General features: G+C 38.5%; 2 protein-coding genes across 3 annotated transcripts in view; one reads left to right on the top strand and one right to left on the bottom strand.

The window, feature by feature from the left end:
• The window catches only part of LOC129455730 (uncharacterized), a 91,171-nt gene extending 83,123 nt beyond the window's left edge, over nt 1-8,048 (bottom strand). Inside the window, exons 1-2 of one of the 2 annotated variants that reach the window (XR_008648477.2) lie at nt 7,777-8,048; nt 4,954-5,012 (exon numbers count right to left, since the gene is read on the bottom strand). Coding sequence is in view for 1 of the 2 variants with exons in the window: in XM_055220498.2 (XP_055076473.2) it covers nt 4,954-4,999 (46 nt within the window). In the remaining variant the exon portion in view is untranslated. The remainder of the gene's footprint in view (nt 1-4,953; nt 5,013-7,776) is intronic. The other variant, XM_055220498.2, reaches the window with a different exon arrangement.
• A 580-nt stretch (nt 8,049-8,628) lies between these two features.
• flot1a (flotillin 1a) lies at nt 8,629-19,437 on the top strand. Its single transcript, XM_055220524.2, has 13 exons — nt 8,629-8,791; nt 9,614-9,663; nt 9,752-9,827; nt 9,912-10,002; nt 10,123-10,266; nt 15,027-15,146; nt 15,229-15,324; nt 15,405-15,557; nt 15,654-15,835; nt 15,916-15,961; nt 16,046-16,183; nt 17,612-17,776; nt 17,905-19,437. The coding sequence occupies exons 2-13, from the start codon at nt 9,621-9,623 to the stop codon at nt 17,920-17,922; spliced, it is 1,272 nt and encodes a 423-aa protein (XP_055076499.1). The 5' UTR covers nt 8,629-8,791; nt 9,614-9,620; the 3' UTR covers nt 17,923-19,437.
• The last annotated feature ends 474 nt before the right edge of the window (nt 19,438-19,911 follow it).

Here is a 19,911-nt window from a genome sequence, read left to right as displayed (position 1 = left end):
GCTCCAAGAGACTTTTTTGTAGGTCTTGGAGTAATAGATAATCCCACCAAATTTCGTATCTGTACGTTTTTCGTAGTGGTGGGGCTGTTCTCTTGAAATTTTGCAGGTGGCGCTATCGAGCCATTTTTACACGCCCACTTCTGACACCTATACTACATGTAAATTTTCGCCACTTCTGACGCGTGTGCAAATTTTCATGAGTTTTCGGGTATGTTTGGGCCCTCAAAAATGCGATCCATTTCGGAGAAGAAGAAGAAGAAGAAGAAGAAGAAGAAGAAAAATAATAATAAACGGAGCAAAAACAATAGGGCTTTGCACCCACGGTGCAGGCCATTCTGGCCTGCTCCTCGGTGCTCGGGCCCTAATAATAATAATAATAATAATAATTAAAGCTGCAAGCAGCGATGGAAGGGCCCTCGCACGCATGTGCACCGCCACCCTATGGCATTAGTAAAGCAGTAAACCGGGGGGGTATGAATTAAATTGGGTAAATACAGGTGAATATTCAAAGGGAAACTGATGTGCCACACCGCCTGTGTGCAGCAGGTGGCGCTATGATGGTACCTGATTATTGTTATATTGACGTGTTCAAGCCGGGACCCTTATCTAACGTGTGAAGTATAGGGCAGATCAAACAATGTATGCCTGAATTACAACAGCTTCCTTTTTCATGGTGAAACATCACACTTTGCCAGGCTGCCACGGACACACCCTTCAACGAAAAGTCAAGATCTTCGCAATTTATCATCGCAAAGGGCTTAAAATCTGTCTGACCAAATATGATGATGATTTTATTAAATCTCTAAGAGCAGTAAATCACAGCGTAAAACATGGCATTTCCTGCTACCTCTAGGTGGCGCTATGACTGAAGCTGAATATTGGCATTGAAATGTGTTCAGGCCAAGACTCTTAACAAACATTTGAAGTGTGTGCCAGATTGGACATTGTATGCCTGAGTTAGAACAACTTCCTGTTTCATGGCGAAAACGCTGAACTTTGTCAGGCCGCCACGGACGCACCCTCCAACGAAAAGTCAAAAGCTCCGCGGTTTGGCATCGCAGAGGCCTTTAGATGAGATTGACCAAATATGATAATGATCTGATAAAATCTCTAGGAGGAGTTCGTTAAAGTACGACGCTTGGAAATGTCAAAAAATGACAGAGAAAATTCAAAATGGCTAACTTCCTGTGGGGTTTAGAGCTTAGCTCCAAGAGACTTTTTTGAAGGTCTTGGGGTCATAGATAACCCTACCAAATTTCGTATCTGTACGTTTTTCGTAGTGGGGGGGCTGTTCTCTTGAAATTTTGCAGGTGGCGCTATCGAGCCATTTTTATACGCCCACTTCTGACACCTATACCACATGTAAATTTTCACCACTTCTGACGCGTGTGTAAATTTTCATGAGTTTTCGGGTATGTTTAGGCCCTCAAAAATGCGATCCATTTCGGAGAAGAAGAAGAAGAAGAAGAAGAAGAAGAAGAAGAAGAAGAAGAAGAAAAATAATAATAAACGGAGCAAAAACAATAGGGCTTTGCACCCACGGTGCAGGCCATTCTGGCCTGCTCCTCGGTGCTCGGGCCCTAATAATAAACGAAGCAAAAACAATAGGGCTTTGCACCCACGGTGCAGGCCATTCTGGCCTGCTCCTCGGTGCTCGGGCCCTAATTAAAGCTGCAAGCAGCGATGGAAGGGCCCTCGCACGCATGTGCACCGCTACCCTATGGCATTAGTAAAGCAGTGAACCAGGGGGATATGAATTAAAGTGGGTAAATACAGGTGGATATTCAAAGGGAAACTGATGTGCCACACCGCCTGTGTGCAGCAGGTGGTGCTATGACTGAAGCTGAATATTGGCATTGAAATGTGTTCAGGCCAAGAACCTTATCAAACATGTGAAGTATAGGGCAGATCGAACAATGTATGTCTGAATTACAACAGCTTCCTGTTTCATGGCAAAACATCACACTTTGCCAGGCCGCCACGGACACGCCCTTCAACGAAAAGTCAAGATATTCACAATTTATCACCGCAGAGGGCTTTACATCAATCTAACCAAATATGATGATGATTTGATTAAATCTCTAAGAGCAGTAAATCATAGCGTAAAACATGGTATTTCCTGCTACCTCTAGGTGGCGCTATGACTGAAGCTGAATATTGGCATTGAAATGTGTTCAGGCCAAGACCCTAATCAAACATGTGAAGCGTGGGTCAGATTGGACATTGTATGCATGAGTTAGAGCCACTTCCTGTTTCATGGCGAAAATGCCGAAATTTGTCAGGCCGCCACGGACACACCCTCTGACGAAAAGTCAAGATCTCCGCAATTTCACATCGCAAAGGCCTTTAGATGAGATTGACCAAATATGACGATGATCGGATTAAATCGCTAGGAGGAGTTCGTTAAAGTACGACGCTTGGAAATGTCACAAAATGACAGAGAAAATTTAAAATGGCCGACTTCCTGTGGGGTTAAGAGCTTCGCTCCAAGAGACTTTTTTGTAGGTCTTGGGGTGCTAGATGATCCTTCCAAATTTCGTATCTGTACGTTTTTCGTAGTGGGGGGGCTGTTCTCTTGAAATTTTGCAGGTGGCGCTATCGAGCCATTTCTACACGCCCACTTCTGACACCTATACTACATGTAAATTTTCACCACTTCTGGCGCGTGTGCAAATTTTCATGAGTTTTCAGGTATGTTTAGGCCCTCAAAAATGCGATCCATTTCGGAGAAGAAGAAGAAGAAGAAGAAGAAGAAGAAGAAGAAGAAGAAGAAAAATAATAATAATAATAAACGGAGCAAAAACAATAGGGTCCTCACACCCTGGTGTGCTCGGGCCCTAATAAGAATAAGAATAATAATAAACGGAGCAAAAACAATAGGGTCCTCACACTGGTGTGCTCGGGCCCTAATAATAATAATAATAATAATAATAATAATAAACCGAGCAAAAACAATAGGGTCCTCGCACCCCGGTGTGCTCGGGCCCTAATTAGGAGTAATGCATGTCAAACTGCCAACTATGCACTTTCATATCATAAGTCCAACGTCTTATGATTATTTATGCTACAAAATGTTGCCCTTGAAATAAATAAATAAATCACTGCAATTGTAAAATCTGTTAGCATATTGATATTTAATTGAAATATCTACAAGATCTCCGCCAGCGTTTCCTGTCAGAAACAAGCTTTAAATCAACCTATAATAGAAATTCTCATGTACAGTATTCATTCTCAAACCCATATTCATTTATTTCCTCTTGGAAATTAAATGTTATGCTATAGTAAATGTACAGCAGTGACCATTCACAGTATATGGGAAAGAAAGCAGTATCAACAATTATTCTTTTGCGATAAGATTTGTCATGAATTTAAGCCATTAGTTCACCATTGAAGGAAAATTTTCTCGCCCTAATGTCGTTCCACACCTACAAGACCTTCATTTATCTTTGGAACGCAAATGAAGATATATTATGAAGAAATTTGTGAGGTTTCTGAGCCCCCATAGACCCCCAACGCCCCAACGCAACTCAATTTTCAAGCCTAAGAATGGCAGTAAAATATTTTGATATTTTGATGCTCATATATGCTCATAAAGGCAAGTATTAACGAAAGCAACATGCACACGTGTTTTATATATATATTGTGGCATGGTTGTTGGTGCCAGACGGGCCGGTCTAAGTATTTCACAATCTGCTCAGTTACTGGGATTTTCACGCACAACCATTTCTAGGGTTTACAAAGAATGGTGTGAAAAGGGAAAAACATCCAGTATGCGGTAGTCCTGTGAGCAAAAATGCCTTAGTTGATGCTAGAGGTCAAAGGAGAATGGTCCAACTGATTTAAGCTGATAGAAGAGCAACTTAGATTGAAATAACCACTCGTTACAACCGAGGTATGCAGCAAAGCATTTGTGAAGCCACAACACGCACAATCTTGAGGCGGATGGGCTACAACAGCTGAAGACCCCACCGGGTACCACTCATCTCCACTACAAATAGGAAAAAGAGGCTATACTTGCACGAGCTCACCAAAATTGCATAGTTGAAGACTGGAAAAATGTTGCCTGGTCTGATGAGTCTCGATTCAGAATTTGGCGTAAACAGAATGAGAACATGGATCCATCATGCCTTGTTACCACTGTGCAGGCTGCTTGTGGTGGTGTAATGGTGTGGGGGATGTTTTCTTGCCACACTTTAGGCCCCTTAGTGCGAATTGGGCATCGTTTTAAATGCCACGGCCTACCTGAGCATTGTTTCTGACCGGGTCCATCCCTTTATGACCATCATGTAACCATCCTCTGATGGCTACATCAGAGGATGGTGCACCATGATGCACCATGTCACAGAGCTCAAATAATATCAAATTGGTTTCTTGAACATGAAAATTAGTTCACTGCACTAAAATGGCCCCCACAGTCACCAGATCTCAACCCTATAGAGCATCTTTGGGATGTGGTGGAACGGGAGCTTTGTGCCCTGGATGTGCATCCCACAAATCTCCATCATCTGCAAGATGCTATCCTATCAATATGGGCCAACATTTCTAAAGAATGCTTTCAGCACCTTGTTGAATCAATGCCACATGCCGCAACAATGATGTTTTACGCATGCAAGTGCTGCTTTCATTAAAATGTGTTGGAGACTTTATGAGCACAATAAGCATTCTAGTCATAAAATGAAGATTGAACCACTGTATGGACATTTTAATGACGTCTTTACAGGCTTTCTCGGCCTTGAAATTTGCATTGCTGTCTATGTGGGCTCAGAAATCTCTCGGATTCCATAAAAAATATCTTAATTTGTGGTTTAAAGATGAACAAAGGTCTTATGGGTGTAGAACATTGAGGGTGAGTAATTAATGACAACATTTTCATCCTTGGGTGAACTAACAATTTAAGTAAATTTTCATTTTTAGATGAATTAACCCTGCAAGCCATGAAAAGCTTATCCTTACCTGAACATAGGAGGGTGCTAATGACCACCACATATTTAAGGCCCATTTCGGCTGGATTTCTGTTAAAATAAACGTAATGATGAATACTGTAACCCAACATGTACAAATTCTTAAAGGCATTATGTGACACTTCATAGCAAAGTAAACTTTTGAAAGTTTTCTCATATAATACAACTTAAAATATATATCACTGTGTTCCTGTAGCTTTGGATAAAAGTTTCAAATGCATAAATATAAAATATAAATGTAAACATTGCTATTTATTGTGTGTTTGCTCAAAAAATGAGCGTATAAGAAATATATCTTAAGACATTTTAAATGATAATAAAAGATGACAGCAAGTAAAGCGAATTAAAAGAATTTTTGTTGTCCAAGAGATCTCCAACTAAGAGCTTAACCATAAATCATTAAAGCAAACTGAATCCAGCCAAGATTCAAGATTAGACCAAAATATTGCTTTTAGGTCAAACTGTATGGACTGACAGAGCACAGCTCTCTGTAAGACACTGTAGATGTCTGATTAAATGAGCTGATTTACTGGCTGCCTTTCAAAGAGAAGCTCTGTGGTGGTATCAGATCCTGTGGATGGCAGGAGTGCTTGCCCAGACTGAAGACAGCTGACAGACCAACGTCTGCCAGAATCCCAATAATTCAGAGCTCAAAACTGTGTCTCTCCCCATATCTATCGCATTCATTAGACATCTCTTCTATAATAGCCTGAGTCAATACTGTCCTATTTAGCAGTAAAGATACAGTGAGAGCTTGAGGCGGAGAGAAAAATAGACAATCTGCTTTGTTCTTACGCTTTGCCAAGTTACTCTTTAGACTCCTACTGAATCAGATCTGAGCGCCTCAGCATGAACACGAACTGCATCTGCTCCTCATATTGAAATATATAATGAAAATCGCATGTTGGTAAACATGCCTTTCTGGTGTCAAAGCTACACGTGATAAAGTGCATGTTGTCATATTTAAATAGCCTATATGAACATAAATAAATATTGGAGTGCAGTGATGCTACTTATTTGAAAAACAACAAAATTTTTATGTCAGTCAGTTTAAAATCATTACAAAATGTCTTTATGTGGTGTGCTGTGGAGTCTTATTCCATATGATCACCCCAAAATTAAAACTTTATCTTTATTTACGCACATCCTAAGACCCCAAATGTTTTACTCAGAACCAAAACACTTTTTTTTTAAATGTGGGGTTTTTCTGGTTACTATGGAAGTGGATAGTGACCACTTCAATCACCATCCACTCCCATAGTAACCAGAAAACCCTTCAAGCTACAAAGGGACCCAAAAAACTCCACTCGACTTGTGTCATATATTTTAAAGGGGACATATCATGAAAATCTGACTTTTTCCGTGTTTAAGTGCTATAATTGGGTTCCCAGTGCTTGTGTCATCCTAAAAAAATTGTAACTTAGTTTTGTTAAACAATTCTCAGCAAGCATGTGAAAAAATAGCTAATTGATATTTGGCTCCCCTTGTGATGTCAGAAGGGGATAATACCGCCCCTTAATCTGCACTGTCCAACCACAGCACTGCCATTTAGTGCGGTGATCAACTAATTTGCATTTAAAAGGACACATCGAAAAATAGCACATTTTAGACAGGGACAAACAACACTTTAGACAGGGAAAAATCAGCATTTGGGTTATGAAGAACAAAGAAAGACATTTGGGGTTCAAATGACATTAGGATGACTAAACAATGACAAAATTTTCATTTTGGGTCACTATCCCTTTAAGTACTGTAATGACTGTTCGCTTGCATGTTGTTTATTTTCGCTGACTAGGATAATTTAGATTGATGACTGTCCCAAATTGTCGACCAATTAAATGAGACGGGTTCAACAAAAGGTATCCGTCTGGATTAACAGGAAAATCCATGAAGCGTCAAAAATGCCCACGCGGCATTTATAACACATCCGTGAATTTCCCCTTAAAGGATCTCCGCGTCTTAAAGGCGTCTTTTTGTTCAGATGATGCGACAAGGGTGTGCCGCACTCCTCTGCTCAAGATGTCCCATGAAAAACACAGGGATAACAGTATCACACCATTAACATACGTCACGTGCAGACAACCTGGTTAAATTGGGATTAATTATATTAACAAAAGACGCAGATTAAACACAATTCCCTACCGCACATTTGTAGTCTAATCTATAAGCACATTATTTACAGAAACGAGAACACGAAGAAAAAACGTGACCACGCGGTTCTCAGTCACAATCCTATTTACCGGACAGTTATTAAAAGACCGTTACGTAAACTAACAGATATGCCGCAAAACATTGTGCCGATTTAATGGTGTGGTATTTAAACCCATGCATGCATTTGAGAACAGTGTATCTTGGGTAGTTAGGCTATATCACATGTCCCGTTAATCCAGCATATAGCCTATTATGAATCAATGTTTTCTCATGTTTCAAATACGTTCTTCTTTAAGGCGCTAGATGTTAAAATAACCAATGGAAATTTCCAATATCCCCATGACCACTAAAGCTGATATATACAGTAAATACATCCTAAACGCTATAAAATATTTTAAGTTTTCCTACCACATTTATTTTTCTGTATTTATTATAATGAGATTATTAAATATTACATCACTCTTCGCGGCGAAGGCTGCCCAGACAAAAACTATTTTGCCTCACATTACCATTAAAACACGCCCTTATCTGTTATTAACCACATATGTGAGCAATTAAATGAAGTGAACGACAAAAACTGCACTATTTAACCCTTTTTCTTCTCGCATATGAAAGCCAGACGATTTTATCAACCATTCATTCTATAAAGGCATGCTATAGTTACCTTTGTTTATGTAATCGAGGCGAATTGAAGCAACTGTCAAATGAAATGAAGGCGAAATCTGATTTAAATGATGATTTGTTCTTCCCCTTATTCTCCAACCCTTCTTCCTCGCCCCCAATCTGCCAAAGAAAGACACTTCTGTGGCTTTTCAAATCGGCGTTATCTGGAAGGCTTCGGCTGATTTCGTTTTAAAGGGCACTGAAGATCGGCCAAGCTCGGGTAGTTTCGTGAATATTCGGAAACAAAGTTAAGAATTACTGAGAAGAACATTCGTGTTTTACACATTTTCTGGATATGATATTTTCTAAATTATTATTATAACACTTTCTAACGTATTTATAATAGCAAAATAAGAGTTAGACATTTTTAAAATAATAATAATAATCCACAGTCCTTTGAATATGAGGAAAATTAATAAATATAAGTCTTTTAAATTTATTTTATTTAATTATTTGTAAAGGTTACATTTATTTTCCAGAACATAGACCATAAACTGACACAACTGAGGAAAATGTGTAGTAAGAAAACTTTATACTAAACCACTGTTCTACTTTACCTAGTAAAAGGTAAAAAAAAAAACTTACCTGATTTGATCATACATATTTGAGCTCTCTCAAATGTAGCTAAACCTGTGTCAAGTGAGAAAGAAAGAGGGAGGAAGAGATAATAAAAAGATAAGGAGAGAGAGAGAGAGAGAGAGAGAGAGAGAGAGAGAGAGAGAGAGAGAGAGAGAGAGAGAGAGAGAGAGAGAGAGAGAGAGAGAGAGAGAGAGAGAGAGAATGTATTATGTATTTATAGCTCGGAGCGCATTTTCTGCTCTAATTGAATCCCACCATGAGATGGCGCCAGTATGTTTGTGTGATCTGGGCGGGGCGCCATCTCTATCGCACACACTGCTGCTAGTTACAGCCTGCTGCTTGCTGCGTCTTTATCCTATATGCTGTAGAGAATAACCTTAATCCTGTACCATCATCAACTTATTTACTATTCAACTTACTTATCAACTCGGTCAACGGTAAGCATTTTCTTGTTTTACTATAATAATTTCCATGCAGTCTGCTCCGAGAGATCTTTGGTTGACGCGATGAACGTAAACACTGGATTTATTCTAGTCATTGTATTCAATAATCTTAATTCATGGTCAGTTTTATCGCACGTGGTATTTTGTGAATGTTAGAGAAAAATACAGTTTGCTTTTGTTTGAGAATTGGGGTCGGATAATAGCGATTTTTTTATGTTTCAGTAATATAATTACATTACGGTTATTACGGGTCCCGCATCGGTCGGAGTCTGTTTAAAAAAGCATCTCGGCATCAAACGGTTATAAAAACAACGTGTAGTCTCGAAACGCGGCATGCCAGTGGGTATTTTAAGAGAAATGTGTGTTTTTATTTTTTCAAACGAGATAGAGGGTCGTTGTTTGCTCTTAGCCAAGCATAGGACCATTTACTAGGCGTCTGGCGTCCATGCACAGCAGCAGTATTCGACTTCAAGCAATTCTGCGCAGACCGGTCAACTTATGACACAAGTATCGCGAGAGCGACTAGACAGGTGTGTTGTACTTTTGAATCGCTCTCGCGATTTGTGATGTCATAGGCCGACTCTCTGCGCAGCCCTGCAAGTTGAACACGCCTCATCATTTCTGAGAAACAGGATCGATATCAATTAAAGCTCTGGGTGGGTTTATGATGCCGAGTACAAGATGTCTTGCGTTTTCTTGAATAAAACACATTTTATTCGTTATTAGCATTAGCATTAATAATAAATATAATAATAATAATAATTCCTCGCTAATATCTATTTAAATATTTTTTCTCACTTGTTTTTTCATCCATAGTGTGAAGATGTTTTATACTTGCGGTCCCAACGAGGCAATGGTGGTGTCAGGTAAAATTTTAAACCTTCACAAAAATGTGTTTATCTGTATGTAAATCATGAAAAACTAGTTAATGTTTTGACGTCACACCGGTCCCAGGTTTCTGCCGCTCTCCACCACTCATGATCTCTGGTGGAAGAGTTTTTGTGGTGCCATGTGTTCAGCAGATTCAAAGGTAACCGTATTATTCTTGTTTTATGTGTTTTTTATGTGTGTGATTTTGAAATAAGTCACCACTATTTTAATTTTTCTATGACAGGATCTCTTTGAACACCATGACGCTAAACGTAAAGAGTGATAAAGTCTACACCCGTCATGGAGTGCCGATTTCTGTCACTGGAATTGCACAGGTTTCTTTTTTTTTGTACACTGCTCAAAAAGTGTGAACATCTTTTCATAGGTTTTATTGTAAATCATAATTTCCTATAGACCAGAATAAGACACAAAAGTAAGTGTTTTCTCTCCCACAGATGAAGATTCAAGGGCAGAATAAGCAGATGTTAGCTGCAGCTTGTCAGATGTTCATGGGGAAGTCAGAAAGTGATATTGCTCATATAGCCTTGGAAACGCTGGAGGGCCATCAGAGGGCCATTATTGCTCATTTGACCGTGGAGGTAAATACATGCTGTATGCATGCATTATGTGTTTGACGTTTTATGCATTTGGCAGACACTTTCATCCAAAGTGATTCAGAGTGCATTCAAGCTATACACTTTACTCAGTATATATGTTCCCTGGGATTGAACCCATGTGCTAACACAATGTTCTTCAACTTTTAGCTAGAGATACTGTTATGTTCGTATCTATAATGTATGCATATCAATTTAAATGTATGCAATCTGGTAGTGATGGTAAGCACACAGCTGCCATAACCATTGACTTCAAATATTATGGATGTAAATGATAAAGAAGATATTTTAATAAATGGTGGTAGGCACACAGTTGATGGTACCCATACATTTTTTTATGGTATTTGTTAGGGATGCATAACGATTAATCGCGATTAATCTATAGCAGAATGAAAGTTTTTGTTTACATCATATGTGTGTGTGTGTGTGTGTGTGTGTGTGTGTGTGTGTGTGTGTGTGTGTGTGTGTGTGTGTGTGCGCGTGCGTGTGTGTGAACTGTGTATAATAATTATGTATATATAAATAAGCACACATGCATGTATAATTTTAAGAAAATACATATATTTATATATTAAGGATTTATATTTATATATAATGTAAATTACACAATTGTATATACACGTGTAAACATTTCTTAAATATATACATGCATGTGTGTGCATTTATCTATACAAAGTTATTATACATTATTATACATATACAAAAACTTTTAGGGCCCTATTTTAACGATCTAAACGCATTGTCTAAAGCGCACCACGCAACGTCTGAATGGGTGTGTCCAAATCCACTTTTGCTAATTTAACGACGGGAAAAATGGTTTGTGTGCCGAGCGCATGGTCGAAAAGGGTTGGTCCTATTTTTTAATGAGTAATGGGAGTATTTTGGGCGTAATGTGCAATAAACCAATAAGAGTCTCAGCTCTCATCCCATTTAAAAGCCAGTTCCGCTTGCGCTATATCTAATCACTATTTAGATGACGGACTTTGTAAACTGAAAAACTAAGCGGAGGAAGAAGATCCCCAGTTTAAGATTAATGTTAAATAATTGTGTTGTTTTTCACTTGTTAGGGCCCGAGCACCGAGGAGCAGGCCAGAATGGCCTGCACCGTGTGTGCAAAGCCCTATTGTTTTTGCTCTGTTTCTTCTGCTTTTTCTTCTCCGAAATGAATCGCATTTTTGAGGGCCTAAACATGTTCGAAAACTCATGAAACTTTGCACACACGTCAGAAGTGACGAAGATTTACATGTGATATAGGCGTCAGAAGTGGGCGTGTAGAAATGGCTCGATAGCGCCACCTGCAAAATTTCAAAAGAACAACCCTCCCGCTACGTAAAACGTACAGATACGAAATTTGGTAGGATTATCTATCACCCCAAGACCTACAAAAAAGTCCTTTGGAACAAGGCTCTAAAACTTACAGGAAGTCGGCCATTTTGAATTTTTGCTGTGATTTCTGTGCAAATTTTGGCATTTCCAGGCTTCGTACTTTAACGAACTCCTCCTAGAGATTTAATCCGATCATCATCATATTTGGTCAGTATCATCTAAAGGCCTTTGCGATGTTAAATTGCAGAGCTTTTGACTTTTCGTTGGAGGGCGTGTCCGTGGCGGCCTGACAAATTTCAGCGTTTTCGGCATGAAACAGGATGTTGTTCTAACTCCGGCATACAATGTTCAATCTGCCCCACGCTTCACATGTCTGATAAGAGTCCTGGCCTGAACACATTTCAATGCCAATATTCAGCTTCAGTCATAGCGCCACCTAGAGGTAGCAGGAAATGCCATGTTTTACGCTGTGATTTACTGCTCTTAGAGATTTAATCAAATCATCATCATATCTGGTCAGACTGATCTTAAGCCCTTTGCAATGATAAATTGCGAAGATCTTGACTTTTCGTTGGAGGGCGTGTCCGTGGCGGCCTGGCAAAGTGTGATGTTTCGCAATGAAACATGAAGTTGTTGTAATTCCGGCATACATTGTCCGATCTGCCCCCGACTTCACACATTTGATAAGGGTCCCGGCCTGAACACATCAACATGGCATAATTCAGTATCAGTCATAGCGCCACTTAGAGGCAGCAGGTAATACCATGTTTTACGCTGTGACTTACTGCTCTTAGATATTTAAACATATCAACATCATATTTCACCAGTGTAATCTCAAGACCTTGTGTGATGATAAAAAGCAACGACCTTGACTTTTCATTAAAGGGCGTGTCCGTGGCGGCCTCGCAAAGTATCGCTAAATGACTCGAATTTTGACAGGCTAAACAAGCTCAAAAAGTCATAAAACGTTGCACACACGTCAGAAGTGGCGAAAATTTACATGTGGCATAGGCGCCAGAAGAGTGCGTGTAGAAATGGCTCAATAGCGCCACCTGCAAAATTTCAAGAGAACAGCCCCGCCGCTATGAAAAACCTACAGATACGAAATTTGGTAGGGTCATATATCACCCCAAGACCTACAAAAAAGTCTCTTGGAGCGAAGCTCTAAACCCCACAGGAAGTCAGCGTTTTCGCCATGAAACAGGAAGTTGTTATAACTAAGGCATACAATGTCCAATCTGCCCCACATTTCACACGTTTGATAAGAGTCTTGGCCTGAACACATTTCAATGCCAATATTCAGCTTCAGTCATAGCACCACCTAGAGGTAGCAGGAAATGCCATGTTTTACGCTGTGATTTACTGCTCTTAGAGATTTAATAAAATCATCATCATATTTGGTCAGACTGATCTTAAGCCCTTTGCAATGATAAATTGCGAAGATCTTGACTTTTCGTTGAAGGGCGTGTCCGTGGCAGCCTGAAACAGGAAGCTGTTGTAATTCAGGCATACATTGTTTGATCTGCTCCAGACTTTACACGTTTGATAAGGGTCCCGGCCTAAACAGGTTAATATAACAATAATTAGGTACCGTCATAGCGCCACCTGCTGCACACAGGTGGTGTGGCACATACATTTTTCTTTGAATAGCCACCTATATTTACCCATTTTAATTCATATCCCCCTGGTTCACTGCTTTACTAATGCCATAGGGTGGCGGTGCACATGCGTGCGAGGGCCCTTCCATCGCTGCTTGCAGCTTTAATATTGAAATTGTTATTTTTTTATTAAAACCTTTAAAACCCGTTTTCTTTTTGTCATGGAAGTAAAAAAGCAGGCTTTTAATTGCTTTAAATGTATGGCTATCCAATTTCATCAAAGAATTATTTACAAGTATGTAAGAAAAGGTTTGTACTCTAAAAATACTTTATTTGTAACAAACGGGAGATAAAGAATTTACAAACGGCTCTCTGCGCGTTTCAGCACTTGGACAGCGTTTTTTTAAGCAAAGAGTTTTTTAAGCATTACTTAAAAATGTTTCTCATCTCACCATATCCACAGGTGCAGAGTCATCATATATAATAAATCCGTGAAGTAGCATTTAAAAAAAAAACATTTAAAAACCGATGCATTTGTTTGCAAAGCATTTATTTACTTACCAGGCTGCAGGTGAAGCAGCTCTTTGAGCCTTCTAACGTCTCATAATTAGTCCTCATTTATGTCCAAGAGACTCAATAATAATCTTTTACATTCAATCCTTTAATGTTTCATATTTAAAAGCGTTTTTGTCTTGCTGCGCATTGATGTATGTGATGAGCAAACCCGCATTGTCGTCCCGTTTATAGGCGCATATTACTAATGCGCGCTCTAAATAACAAAGACATATTGCGGCATTGACTTTAGACTTTAGACCAGGTTTTTGTTGGTCAATGGCGTTGTCTATTTTAGTTGCCTCAAAATAGCAACGCGCCAACAATGCGCCTGAACACACCTCGTTTTTAGACCAGAACGCCCATGGGCGCAAAGGGGGGCGCAAATGCATTTGCTATTTAAACAATGTGGCGCTAAACGTGAAAATTATCATTGCGCAGGGTGGAAACTAGCAAAAGACACTTGCGTCGCGCATTGCGCCGGGTGTAAGAGAGAGCCCATATTCTGCTTAAGATTAATTGCGATTAATCGTTATGCTTCCCTAGTATTTATTTTTTCTACTATGGAAGTCAATGGTTGCAATCAGCTGTGTGCTTACCATCATTTATCAAAATATGTTTATGTTTGTGTTCATGAGAAAAAATTAATTCAAACAGGTTTAGAACAACATGAGAAAATTATGACAAAAGTTTTATTTTTGGGTGAACTATCCCTTTAAATACCAATACGAGGTCTCTTTAAGGTTTTTTAAACTTTTTTAAAAGTATTTTTTAGGTTTTACAGATTTCATAATTGTCAAGTCCATAATAGAGAAATCTCACATCCATAATGTTGTGTTTTTTTCATAAATGCATAAATGCAATTCGATAATTGAAGAGCCGTTCATTCTGCATTTGTTGGGTATTATTGCTTCTGGTTCCTACAAAATATATTGTCTCCCAAAAACTTCTGTCCTTTTTTTTCACATCCATAACACATGTACATTACCCTCATCTAAAACAGAAAACATGCATAGGCTGATATCTTTCTGATGTCTGGACTTATGAAAACGTAAACAGATGGTTCAATATACTGGTAATGGAAATATTATATGATGAATTAATAATTTTGGCTAAAATTGGACACTGGAAAAGCAACTTAAATTTTAGTTAAATGCATTTGCAATTTAGAACATAGAGCAAAAACTAATACAATTTGTGATGCTTACCTAAATATATTATGCAAAAACTCTACTTACAGCTAATATTTTACCTTGAATTTGTTTTTAGGAGATCTACAAGGATCGTAAGAAGTTCTCCGAGCAGGTTTTCAAGGTGGCTTCATCTGACCTTGTCAACATGGGCATTAGTGTGGTCAGCTACACACTTAAAGATGTTCACGATGACCAGGTCTGTTGTGTTTAAAGAAACTAAGGATGTTGATAAAAGTTAAATGCTTTTAAACCTATATGTCTATAACACCGTGTTTCAGGATTACCTGCACTCTTTGGGAAAGGCCCGTACGGCACAGGTGCAGAAGGATGCACGTATCGGAGAAGCCATGAACAAGAGAGACGCAGTGATCAGGGTGAGAGTTCTTTCTTTATCCTCAATGTTAACACCCCTCCATGGTCTTGCTGATTTTGTATTTTTCATTTCTGTATATAGGAGGCTCATGCGATGCAGGAAAAGGTGTCTGCTCAATACGTAAATGAGATTGAGATGGCTAAGGCTCAGAGAAACTACGAGCTGAAGAAGGCTACCTATGACTATGAGGTCAACACCAAAAAAGCTGAGTCTGAGATGGCCTATCAGTTACAGGTAAGGGCTAACCTGAGTGAGTTACTAAGTATGTGGTGAAACATAACCGGATAATCCACAGAGCAAATTAAAGCTAAGATCAACTGTATGCATTAGGTTGCAAAGACAAAGCAACGTATCGAGGAAGAGAAGATGCAGGTGCAGGTGGTCGAGCGCTCGCAGCAAATCACGCTGCAGGAACAGGAGATCACACGCAAAGAGAAAGAACTGGAGGCCAAAGTCATGAAACCAGCTGATGCCGAGCGATACAGGCTGGAGAAATTAGCAGAAGCTGAACGGTGAGATATGGGCATGTATTTTGTCTCATTAATAAAAAAAAATTGGTTAATATAAATAAATTTCATGTGCTCTCCAACAGTCTTCAGCTGATCATGGAGGCAGAAGCCGAGGCTGAATCCATTAGAGTGAGTGATCGTTCAGCTTTAAGGTTATAATAAAATGTAAAGATGTTCAAGTTATGCAATATTCATGTTATATGTTGTGATCAGGTTAGAGGAGAGGCTGAAGCATACGCTGTGGAGGCTAAAGGACGCGCTGAAGCAGAGCAAATGGCGAAGAAGGCTGAAGCTTTCCAACAATACAAGGAAGGAGCAATGGTGGACATGCTTCTGGAGAAACTGCCACTGGTGTGTATTTATTTTAACTAAATTATTTTATATAATTCAAGGAACATTTTCCTTGATATATTTAATATTGACTTAGCAAGGCCATGTCAAAGATTTGAATTTGGTCTCAGAAAATCGTTATTTTGAGAAATTCCAATTTAAAAATATGCTAATATTTAAAGAGCACAAATGGTCTGATTTACGATTTTACATTTCCTTAGCCGCGTTTGAGGCATCAAATTCGGGTCTACCGCGTCTAGTTTGCCGCTTGAACATTTTGAGTTTACTCGCTTCAGTTCAAGCTGTGCGTGAAAATCTAGTCATCGGGACATTCACGCGGAAATTTGCATCATGGGAGGGGCTTCTGCTACTTCGCTCGCTTCCTGTAATCACGTCACTACTAGAGCAAGCTCCCGATTGGTCAACGCGGAGCATTTTTCTGCCAAAGTTCAAAATTTTCAACTCGCTTGTTTCCCGTGGCAATGCTCAATTCTCGCCATTCGTGTGAACTAGTGTCTACCGCGCCGCGCTAAATGCCTCATTTGTGCCGCGATACCTCCACATTTGCTTAAAGGAATAGTCTACTCATTTTCAATATTAAAATATGTTATTACCTTAACTAAGAATTGTTGATACATCCCTCTATCATCTGTGTGCGTGCACGTAAGCGCTGGAGCGCGCTGCGAAGCTTCGATAGCATTTAGCTTAGCCCCATTCATTCAATGGTACCATTTAGAGATAAAGTTAGAAGTGACCAAACACATCAACGTTTTTCCTTTTTAAGACGAGTAGTTATACGAGCAAGTTTGGTGGTACAAAATAAAACGTAGCGCTTTTCTAAGCGGATTTAAAAGAGGAACTATATTTTATGGCGTAATAGCACTTATGGGAGTACTTCGACTCGGCGCAGTAACACCCTCCCTCTCCCATTATGAGAGTGAGAAGGGGAGCGGACTTTTCAGGCGAGTCGAAGTACTCCCAAAAGTGCTATTATGCCATAAAATATAGTTCCTCTTTTAAATCCGCTTAGAAAAGCGCTACGTTTTATTTTGTACCACCAAACTTGCTTGTATAACTACTCATCTTAAATAGGAAAAACGTTGATGTGTTTGGTCACTTCTAACTTTATCTCTAAATGGTACCATTGAATGAATGGGGCTAAGCTAAATGCTATCGAAGCGTCGCAGCGCGCTCCAGCGCTTACGTGCACGCACACAGATGATAGAGGGATGTATCAACAATTCTTAGTTAAGGTAATAACATATTTTAATATTGAAAATGAGTAGACTATTCCTTTAACATTGAAATCACTCGCGCTTGACGCCTCTACCGCGGCTGGTGTGAACGCAGCATCAGTGTATGAAATAGGTGAATGAAATAGGTGCATAATGTGTTTTGACATTATCCATTGTATTGGTGGTTAACTTAGTTTTTTTCTCTCCTACACTGATGGCAGAAGAGATCAGTAAGCCTCTGTCAGCTGCCAATAAGGTCACAATGGTTTCCAGTGGAGGTTCAGAGATTGGAGCAGCCAAGCTGACTGGTGAAGTACTGGACATCATGACCAAACTGCCTGAAACTATCGAAAAACTGACGGGAGTGAGCATTTCCCAGGTAGAAACCCCACTACTCATCCTCACACATATTTTCTGTGTATAGACATATTGAATAATTATATAATTTAGTGTTTGCGTATACTTGCATACATGAGTGACACCAAATACATTTTTCTTCCTTTTTAGGTTACCCGCACTGGTTGAATCCACCTCATCTTCAACACAGCCATGATTTGATTTAATGTATGCATGCCTCACAATCATTCCTTCAATCTATCTTTCTTTTTATTGAAAACATTCTCTCTTTTCTATCATTTTTTGTGTGTTTCTACTTTTATCTCTCTTTTATCTTTAATGCACATTTTTGTTCTCTCTTTTTCAAGTTCATGAGTCTGTCTAACACTGTCCTTTTTGCCTTGCTGCCAAAACCCAAAGTGCATTTTAAAGTCTACAGAAGAAGAATGCTGTTCTTTATATTTTTTAAATCTAATGTCTATGTTGAATGCCATCAGACACTACGGCCTTGACAATGGTACATCTTTACATTCATCTTTAAATCTTGTTAATCAAGACTAGTTTTGGGAGATCAGGTGACACAGAGGGATCCATTCAGGAAAGCAAGCATTTATAAGCTTTTGCCACAGCATGTGTTGATGGCAGTAATAACAGATGCTGTTGAAAATGATATACTGTATTTTCACTTTTCGTCATGGATGTGTTTTAATAGTTTAGTTTGACATATCTTGTAGTAGTTTGACATATCTTATAGTTGTGTGTCAGTGATTATCAGTATCATAATGTCAAGTTTGTATTCATGACTGCTGGGTTAAATCACTGCAGATTTAATGTGTCTGTGTACTGAAGTCCTAAGCAGATGACTTTATTTTAGGACTAGACTTAGCAGGGAAAACTGTGTTAGTTTTTTTAGATACTTTTACATTACAATTTATTTTAGGTTACAGTTTTAAGTCAAATTGTTTCTTTGGAAAGAGTACGCAGTGTTTAATATGTTGATTATGTTCATATACTACCTGGTTATGTTATACACATATGAATATTTATACTGAAGGGTATTTGTTTTGTTTGTCAGTATATTTTGAAGTTTTATTATAAAATATATCATACACACTTATTTGTCACTTAACATGATCAATTATTTCAATATTAATGTTTGTAACACTGTTCTTTAGTCTTTATAGATGTTGTATGCAATTCAAACTGAACTAACCACTCACGTTTTTGTATTTGTTCACAATCTTGAAGATGTTTATTGATTGATATTTTATATTCCAAGTGAAGTACGTCACTGAATGTCCTATCCTTTTATCATTGTTGGGCAGAATAAACTTGACTATTATCTTATTTAGACCTGTACGGTAATGTTTAGATAAAAATAGTGTGTCAGGACATTAGCTAGACCTACTGTTATGATGTGTAGGCTGGAGCTGCTATGTTAGTGTGTTGAAAAATACATTAGTGTTTGTCATTTATATAATAGATGCTTTCTTCCATTTCTCTACCTTTATAACGTCATCACTACTAGTTTTAAATGTTATGATTTTATCCACTGCAATGCATGCAAAGACTAACAAACCAAAACCATTGTACTCTGAATAAACTATTTGTGCTTATAATGCCTTAACTTCACAATATATAAAATTAATCTACAAATCAAATGTTGTTTGTTAAGTTTGAATAAAATCTGTTTTAAAACAGGAAGTGCAATAACTTGTACATTTTCTGTCAGTCGGGAAATAATTCGGGATTTACATTTAGTTATTGACTATAACGCTTTTATCTGAATCGATATAAAGGCATTACATTTCCCCTACCCTATTTAAATGAGACATGCTTCCAAAAGCAATTAAAATACAATGGTATAAATTAGCAATAAAGCTAAGTGGAAAAAAGTGTAGTATTAGTTACTTAAGTTACCTACAGTTCATGGTGTACTTACGAGGTAAGGCCATGTTTTCAACCAAAAAGTGAATTTTTGTCTGTTTTGTAGGGCTGTCAACGATTAATCGCATACAAAATAAAAGTTTGTATTTACATAAAATATGTGCGTTGACTGCAGTGTTTAAAAGTAATGCAGTACAATATTAAGTTACTCCCCCCAAAAAAGTAAATAATTAGTTACTTTTCATGGAAAGTAATGCTTATGTTACTTTTTAGTTACTTTTACATTACTTT

This window comes from Misgurnus anguillicaudatus, chromosome 20 (genome assembly GCF_027580225.2).
Source record: "Misgurnus anguillicaudatus chromosome 20, ASM2758022v2, whole genome shotgun sequence".
Taxonomy (NCBI): Eukaryota; Metazoa; Chordata; class Actinopteri; order Cypriniformes; family Cobitidae; genus Misgurnus; species Misgurnus anguillicaudatus.
Note: the sequence above shows the minus strand (reverse complement) of the source record. Positions and strands in the feature narration are given on the sequence as shown.

Bases quoted from the DNA above. Each gene is read 5' to 3' on its own strand.
- flot1a (XM_055220524.2), top strand. From the start codon at position 9,621: ATGTTTTATACTTGCGGTCCCAACGAGGCAATGGTGGTGTCAG. The intron at 9,828-9,911 runs GTAACCGTATTA...TTTCTATGACAG, and splicing joins TGTGTTCAGCAGATTCAAAG to GATCTCTTTGAACACCATGA. The intron at 15,558-15,653 runs GTAAGGGCTAAC...TGTATGCATTAG, and splicing joins AGATGGCCTATCAGTTACAG to GTTGCAAAGACAAAGCAACG.